Source organism: Nerophis ophidion, linkage group LG02 (assembly GCF_033978795.1).
Source record: "Nerophis ophidion isolate RoL-2023_Sa linkage group LG02, RoL_Noph_v1.0, whole genome shotgun sequence".
Lineage (NCBI taxonomy): Eukaryota > Metazoa > Chordata > Actinopteri > Syngnathiformes > Syngnathidae > Nerophis > Nerophis ophidion.
Genome location: NC_084612.1, coordinates 85,544,243 through 85,553,272, shown reverse-complemented (window position 1 = coordinate 85,553,272; position 9,030 = coordinate 85,544,243). Strand labels below are relative to the sequence as shown.

General features: G+C 46.1%; 1 protein-coding gene across 1 annotated transcript in view; it reads left to right on the top strand.

The window, feature by feature from the left end:
* Positions 1 to 6,900, top strand: part of LOC133546934 (gastrula zinc finger protein XlCGF17.1-like) — a 10,572-nt gene extending 3,672 nt beyond the window's left edge. Inside the window, exon 2 of the mRNA XM_061892785.1 lies at positions 3,303 to 6,900. Coding sequence (XP_061748769.1) covers positions 3,306 to 4,178 — 873 coding nt within the window. The 5' untranslated portion in view covers positions 3,303 to 3,305 and the 3' untranslated portion in view covers positions 4,179 to 6,900. The remainder of the gene's footprint in view (positions 1 to 3,302) is intronic.
* Positions 6,901 to 9,030: the final 2,130 nt, after the last annotated feature.

Below are 9,030 nucleotides of genomic sequence, written 5' to 3'. Positions count from 1 at the left end.
CTCGGCGGGCCAGATTTGGCCCGCGGGCCAGAGTTTGACACCCATGGTCTGGATGGTTTGCTTCCCCTTTGGTCCGGATGACACGATGTCGAATATTTCCAAAAGCAATTTGAAATGTGGACTCGTCAGACCACAGAGCACTTTTCCACTTTGCATCAGTCCATCTCAGATGATTTTGGGGCCAGAGAAGCCTGGGGCGTTTCTGGATGTTGTTGATAAATGGCTAACGCTTTGCATAGTACAGGTTTAACTTGCACTTACAGATGTAGCGACCAACTGTATTTAGTGGCAGTGGTTTTATGAAGTGTTCCTGAGCCCATGTGGTGATATCCTTTAGAAAATTGATGTGGATTTTTGAGGGATCAAAGGTTTTCGGAGTGATTTCTCCAGATTCTCTGAACCTTTTGATGATATTATGGAGCGTAGATGTTGAAATCCGAAAATTTCTTGCAATTGCACTTTGAGAAAGGTTGTTCTTAAACTGTTTGACTATTTGCTCACGCAGTTGTGGACAAAGGGGTGTACCTCGCTCCATCCTTTCTTGTGAAAGACTGAGCATTTTTTGGGAAGCTGTTTTTATACCCAATCATGGCACCCACCTGTTCCCAATTAGCCTGCACACCTGTGGGATGTTCCAAATAAGAGTTTGATGAACATTCCTCAACTTTATCCGTATTTATTGCCACCTTTCCCAACTTCTTTGTCCCGTGTTGCTGGCATCAAATTCTAAAGTTAATGATTATTTGCACACAAAAAAATGTTTATGAGTTTGAACATCAAATATGTTGTCTTTGTAGCATATTCAACTGAATATGGCTTGAAAAGGATTTGCAAATCATTGTATTCTGTTTATATTTACCATCCATCCATCCATCCATCATCTTCCGCTTATCCGAGGTCGGGTTGCGGGGGCAACAGCCTAAGCAGGGAAACCCAGACTTCCCTCTCCCCAGCCACTTCGTCTAGCTCTTCCCGGGGGATCCCGAGGCGTTCCCAGGCCAGCCGGGAGACATAGTCTTCCCAACGTGTCCTGGGTCTTCCCCGTGGCCTCCTACCGGTTGGTCGTGCCCTAAACACCTCCCTAGGGAGGCGTTCGGGTGGCATCCTGACCAGATGCCCGAACCACCTCATCTGGCTCCTCTCGATGTGAAGGAGCAGCGGCTTTACTTTGAGTTCCTCCCGGATGACAGAGCTTCTCACCCTATCTCTAAGGGAGAGACCCACCACACGGCGGAGGAAACTCATTTGGGCCGCTTGTACCCGTGATCTTATCCTTTCGGTCATGACCCAAAGCTCATGACCATAGGTGAGGATGGGAACGTAGATCGACCGGTAAATTGAGAGCTTTGCCTTCCGGCTCAGCTCCTTCTTCACCACAACGGATCGGTACAACGTCCGCATTACTGAAGACGCCGCACCGATCCGCCTGTCGATCTCACGATCCACTCTTCCCTCACTCGTGAACAAGACTCCTAGGTACTTGAACTCCTCCACTTGGGGCAGGGTCTCCTCCCCAACCCGGAGATGGCACTCCACCCTTTTCCGGGCGAGAACCATGGACTCGGACTTGGAGGTGCTGATTCTCATTCCGGCCGCTTCACACTCGGCTGCGAACCGATCCAGCGAGAGCTGAAGATCCCGGCCAGATGAAGCCATCAGGACCACATCATCTGCAAAAAGCAGAGACCTAATCCCGCGGTCACCAAACCAGAACCCCTCAACGCTTTGACTGCGCCTAGAAATTCTGTCCATAAAAGTTATGAACAGAATGGGTGACAAAGGACAGCCTTGGCGGAGTCCAACCCTCACTGGAAATGTGTCCGACTTACTGCCGGCAATGCGGACCAAGTTCTGACACTGATCATACAGGGAGCGGACCGCCACAATAAGACAGTCCGATACCCCATACTCTCTGAGCACTCCCCACAGGACTTCCCGAGGGACACGGTCCAATGCCTTCTCCAAGTCCACAAAGCACATGAAGACTGGTTGGGCAAACTTCCATGCACCCTCAAGAACCCTGCCGAGAGTATAGAGCTGGTCCACACTGTTCCTCCTGAATCCGAGGTTCGACTATCCGACGTAGCCTCCTCTCCAGTACACCTGAATAAACCTTACCGGGAAGGCTGAGGAGTGTGATCCCACGATAGTTGGAACACACCCTCCGGTCCCCCTTCTTAAAGAGAGGAACCACCACCCCGGTCTGCCAATCCAGAGGTACCGCCCCCGATGTCCACACGATGCTGCAAAGTCTTGTCAACCAAGACAGCCCCACAGCATCCAGAGCCTTAAGGAACTCCGGGCGGGTCTCGTCCACCCCTGGGGCCTTGCCACCGAGGAGCTTTTTAACTACCTCAGCAACCTCAGCCCCAGAAATAGGAGAGTCCACCACAGATTCCCCAGGCTCTGCTTCCTCATAGGAAGACGTGTTGGTGGGATTGAGGAGGTCTTCGAAGTATTCCTTCCACCTATCCACAACATCCGCAGTTGAGGTCAGCAGAACACCATCCGCACCATACACGGTGTTGACAGTGCACTGCTTCCCCTTCCTGAGGCCCTGAATGGTGGTCCAGAATCGCTTCGAAGCCGTTCGGAAGTCGTTTTCCATGGCTTCCCCGAACTCCTCCCATGTCCGAGTTTTTGCCTCCGCGACCGATAAAGCTGCACACCGCTTGGCCTGTCGGTACCTGTCCACTGCCTCCGGAGTCCTATGAGCCAAAAGGACCCGATAGGACTCCTTCTTCAGCTTGACGGCATCCCTCACCGCTGGTGTCCACCAAGGGGTTTTAGGATTACCGCCCCGACAAGCACCAACTACCTTGCGGCCACAGCTCCGATCTGCCGCCTCGACAATAGAGGTGCAGAACATGGTCCACTTGGACTCAATGTCCAGCACCTCCCTCGTGACATGTTCAAAGTTCTTCCGGAGGTGGGAATTGAAACTTTGTCTGACAGGAGACTCTGCCAGACGTTTATATTTAGATCTAACACAATTTCACAACTCATATGGAAACAGGGTTTGTATGTGTGAATGTACATGTATGTATGTGCATGTGTGTGGATATATATATACATATATATAGATACATATCTTTTTTTTAATCTTTTTATATTATTTGAATTACTAAATTATTGTGTATGCACTTTAGGGGATCTGCTCCAATTTCGTTGTCCTTTGAACCTTTTCACTGTAATAATGACAATAAAACTCTATTCTATTCTTGTGATAATTCCTCGTGGATTTTTAATTGCGACAGTTTGACATCGGAACTGAGAATTGTTGTTTTACGTGTTCTATTCAGGGGATGTCGTGCACAACCATGGAGGAGACGGTCGGGATCAGGCTCTTCTGCAGGGTGAAACAAGAAGAGCCTGGGCCCCCCCACGTTAAAGAGGAGCGGCCACAGACCCCCCAGGTTAAAGAGGAAGAGGAGGAGCGCAGCATCGGCCAGGAGGGCCAGCACCTTGCGGGGCTGGAGGAGTTTGCAGGGATTCGCGTCATCGTGAAGAGCGAGGACGAGGAAGAGGCCGGCGATGGAGGATCCCAAGCGGGCGTCCTCCTCGCTCCACCCTCGGATAGCGAGGACACAACGTCTCAGTCCCCTGACTCCGAAAATGAAGACGCCGACGCTGAGAAGACTCGTCACGCCGACGACAACGCCACCTGGAAATGCTCAAAGTGTGACAAAACCTTCCCCAGCAAGTCGCACTTGAACCGACACGTGAAGATCCACACGGAGGAGAAGCTCTTCACCTGCTCCGTCTGCGGCAAGAGTTTCTCCCAACGGGGATATTTGAAAAGACACGCCAGGACGCACACGGAGAAACGCTTCCGCTGCTCCGTGTGCGATAAGCGGTTTGCGTCCATGTACCGCCTGAAAGTGCACCTGAGGGCGCACACGGGGGAGAAACCCTTCATGTGTTCGGTGTGCAACAAGACCTTCTCGTCGGTGGACCCGTTAAAAAGGCACATGAGGACGCACACGGGGGAGAAACCCTTCGTCTGCATCGTGTGCCACAAAAGGTTCTCCATTAAAGGCGACTTGAAAAGACACACGAGGACGCACACCGGCGAGACGCTGTTCAGCTGCCGCGTGTGCCAGAAAAGGTTCTCCAGGAAGGATCAGGTTAACAGACACAAGTGTGGCGGCGAGAACAGCGGCGGGAAACGGAGCTGAGGAGAAAGTTGGCATTGTTCAAGCTTGCATCATCGCGAGAAACATGGCTCCTTATTTCAACATCACGCAGAGAACAACTTTTCCACGCTTCAGTCCCTGCTTCCTGTACCGCCTGGCACTCGTACGCACGAGAGACCTGTGTGCCAGCTACTGGAGGTTGTCTCAGTCAGAGAGAGAGTTTTATTATTGGACCCTCAAAAATAAAACATCCAGAGCTTTAAAAGCAAGAATTGTTTTGATTAAAGTCCTGTAAAAGTGAAGAGAAGAGAATTATATTTATATAGCGCTTTTCTCAAGCGACTCAAAGCGCTTTACATAGTGAAACCCAATATCTAAGTTACATTTAAAGCAGTGTGGGTGGCACTGGGAGCAGGTGGGTAAAGTGTCTTGCCCAAGGACACAACGGCAGTGACTAGGATGGCGGAAGCGGGAATCGAACCTGCAACCCTCAAATTGCTGGCACGGCCACTCTACCAACCGAGCTATGCTGCCATTTAGTTGGTGGAATAATAATAATAATAATAATAATAATCCATTCATCCATTTCCTTCCGCTTATCCGAGGTTGTGTTGCGGGGGCAGCAGCCTAAGCAGAGAAGCCCAGACTTCCCTCTCTTCAGCCACTTGGTCCAGCTCCTCCCGGGGGATCCCGAAGCGTTCTTATGCCAGCCGGAAGAGATACCGGATTTCCTTGAATTGCCGCCGGGGCGCTAATTGATTTAAAACTTCTTCTCACTCCGGCGTTTACCAAAGGCATGCGGTAAAGGCAAGCATGCGCTAATTATTTTAAAACCTCTTCTCACTCCGACGCTTGCCAAAAGTGTTGGAGCCAAATGTCCTTATTTGTTTATATTGTTTATTTTCTTTTCTTTAAGTGATTGCTGGCCTCAGCCCAGAGGGAATTTCCTTTTTTGGTGGATTGCTCCGCCCACTTCCTGTTAGGTATCAGGAAGTGTTGACAGGGAGGGGACTGATGATAGGGGGTGGTTACCATGGTAGCCTGCTTTTAAATTGGCTTCAGGTGTGAGCACGGGCTGGGCGATTGGAAGACAAACAGTTTTCGACCGTGTCGTGCCGTGAGTTGTTGTGACGATTCTGTTTCAATATGCCAGCCAAGGTCAGCTTACCTTTCGTGTTATACATTGGATTTAATTTGATAGCTTAAAAATAAACGGATTGTCATATCCAATCAGAGTTCTACAGTACTGGACATTATATCATTGAGGTAAGGGCTATACAAAAGGCATGCAGTAAATTTAGGCCTGCGCTTAAAAATTTGAGTGTGATGTAAGGATAGCAACATGAAAAGCACATTTGATAAAAAAATAAAAACGTTACTATGGTCTTACCTTTACTTATAAATGAAGTCCATGTGCAGCTCCTTCTGGTCAAAAGCATGGATAACTTGTTTATAGAAGTCTTCCTTATCTTTCTTTAGTTTTAAAAGTCTCTGTCTCGATGGAGATCTTCCTTTATTACCTCCTGCTTCGATTGAAAGTCCAGTTTAGAAAACTGTTTTATTTTAGATATGTAATCCTCCATGTTAAAAGTGCAAGCGAGAGGAAAAAATAAACGATCGCTGCTTGTTGTCACTTCTTCTGCAGCCGAGTAGTCGCACGAAGGATCACTAGCGCCCTCTACCACCAGGAGGCGGGAGTCATTTAATGACTCATATTTGACACACGCAGCTACGGTATATTAATAAAACATAGCTGCTTACTGTTCTTTTTAGCATATTCAATAGCTCGGACCTGAAATCCTACTGAATAGCTCTTAATCTTCTTCCCTTTATGCGATTTCAAATGATTGAAATCAGCCTCCTCCATTTTGAAAATGATGACAGGTGAAGTGTCACTCGTGACGTGACGAGTTTGACCCGGTGGAAATTCTAGGCATATGCTAATTATTTGGGGAAACGACTTTGACCCGGCGGAAATTTTAGACATGCGTTAATAGAAATAATATTTTGCGAAACGAGTTTGACCCGGCAGTAATTCTAGGCAGGTGCATACTATATACCCGGCGGCAATTCAATCCCTCTCCCCAGCCACTTGGTCCAGATCCTCCCGGGGGATCCCGAGGCGTTCCCAGGCCAGCCAGGAGACATAGACAAAGTGTCCTGGGTCTTCCCTGGGGCCTCTTGCCGGTCGGACGTGCCCTAAACACCTCCCTAGGGAGGCGTTCGGGTGGCATCCTGACCAGATGCCCGAACCACCTCATCTGGCTCCTCTCCATGTGGAGGAGCAGCGGCTTTACTTTGAGTTCCTCCCGGATGGCAGAGCTTCTCACCCTATCTCTAAGGGAGAGACCCAAACTCATTTGGGCCGCTTGTACCCGTGATCTTGTCCTTTCGGTCATAACCCAAAGCTCATGACCATAGGTGAGGATGGGAACGTAGATCGAGCGCTAAATTGAGAGCTTTGCCTTCCGGCTCAGCTCCTTCTTCACCACAATAATAATAAAAAGTAATAATTCTCATGATGTTTTTCTTTGAAATGTATTGAATTGCTTAGCACACCTTGACCCACACTGGACTGATTTGAGCAAGTTTAATGAAACACGACGTGAAAAATGTCAATTTGTTTCCATGCGGCCCTCAGTGGGAAAAGTGGATGTGAAGTATTATTGTGTCTCGTAGTTAGCATGCTACTAGTCAGCCAGAGTCTTGTGTCCATCTTGTGTAGTTCACATCTTAATAACACCATTAAAGACTCTAAACTCTACAGCGTTGCCAATTGCTTACTTTTGGGGTTTTGTCCAATAAAGCAGTGGTTCTCAAATGGGGGTACGTGTACCCCTGGGGGTACTTGAAGGTATGCCAAGGGGTACGTGAGATTTTTTTTTTTTTTAAATATTCTAAAAATAGCAACAATTCAGAAATCCTTTATAAATATATTTATTGAATAATACTTCACCAAAATATGAATGTAAGTTCGTAAAGTGTGAAAAAAAATGCAACAATGCAATATTCAGTGATGACAACTAGATTTTTTGTGGACATGTTCCATAAATATTGATGTTAAAAACATTTTTTTTATGAAGAAGTGTTTATAAGGAAGTTGATGAATCCAGATGGATCTCTATTACAATCCCCAAAGAGGCAACTTTAAGTTGATGATTACTTCTATGTGGAGAAATCTGCATTTAGAATTGAATCACTTGTGGGCAGCACGGTGGAAGAGGGGTTAGTGCGTCTGCCTCACAATACGAAGGTCCTGAGTAGTCCTGGGTTCAATCCCAACCTCGGGATCTTTCTGTGTGGAGTTTGCATGTTCTCCCCGTGACTGCGTGGGTTCCTTCAGGGTACTCCGGTTTCCTCCCACCTCCAAAGACATGCACCTGGGGATAGGCCCCTCCCACCTCCTAAGACATGCACCTGGGGATAGGCCCCTCCCACCTCCAAAGACATGCACCTGGGGATAGGCCCCTCCCAACTCCAAAGACATGCACCTGGGGATAGGCCCCTCCCACCTCCAAAGACATGCACCTGGGGATAGGCCCCTCCCACCTCCAAAAACATGCACCTGGGGATAGGCCCCTCCCACCTCCAAAGACATGCACCTGGGGATAGGCCCCTCCCACCTCCAAAGACATGCACCTGGGGATAGGCCCCTCCCACCTCCAAAGACATACACCTGGGGATAGGCCCCTCCCACCTCCAAAGACATGCACCTGGGGATAGGCCCCTCCCACCTCCAAAGACATAAGATAAATAAATGAAAAACATTTTCTTGAATAAAAAAAGAAAGTAAAACCATATAAAAACAGTTACATAGAAACTAGTAATTAATGAAAATGAGTAAAATGAACTGTCAAAGGTTAGTACTGTAAGTCAGTGGTCCCCAACCACCGGGCCGCGGCCGTGGCCCGATTGGTACCCCGGTGCCGCAGAATAATTTTTTATTAAAAAAAATAAAATAAAAAAAGTATTTTTTTTTTTTTAATGAAATCATCATAAAAAAAACACAATATACACTTACAATTAGTGCACCAACCACAAAAACCTCCCTTTTTCATGACAAAAACGTCCATTTTTCATGACAAAGAAAAAAAAGACAAAAAAAAAGGACCCCCCCCCCCCGGGCCGCGGGAAAAATTATTAAATGTTGACCGGTCTGCGGATACAAAAAGGTTGGGGACCACTGCTGTAAGTGGACTGCATCCCTTGCAGACTGTATTGATATACAGTATCAATCAATGTATTTTATTTCGGCAATCTTCACCTAAAACAAAGAACAACAACAAGAAAAGAGAAAAAAAACAAACAAACAAAAAAAAAACACTCATTTGAGCAATGATTGAGCCGAAAGGGTGTAGGTTGAAGCAACGCTTATATAAACCTACCCCATCACAACAAGAACAAGGTTCAAAATATATAAAATCTAAAACATGCTTCACTTATATTACTTTTTTTTTTTTAACAATATATAAGCAACATATATGTAGCACACGTCTCATATACACAGTTTAACATTTAAATCAAACATATACATTTGTACACTTATATATATATTATATATACATATATATATATATATATATATATATATATATATATATATATATATATATATATAAATACATACATATATCATATATTTACACAACTTATTTAAATTCCATATAAAGTGGTAATATGTACATTTTATATTATTTATATAGTATTATATAGTATTTTGTAGGAAGCAGAATATTCATAACAGAAAGAGTTTTTTTGGGTTGGTGCACTAATTGTAAGTATATCTTGTGTTTTTTTTTTATGTTGATTTAATTAAAAAAAAAAAGGATTACTCAAATATTTACTACTTGAATATTGCAATAGCACTTCCACACCTAAGGGGGCAGTAAAGAGC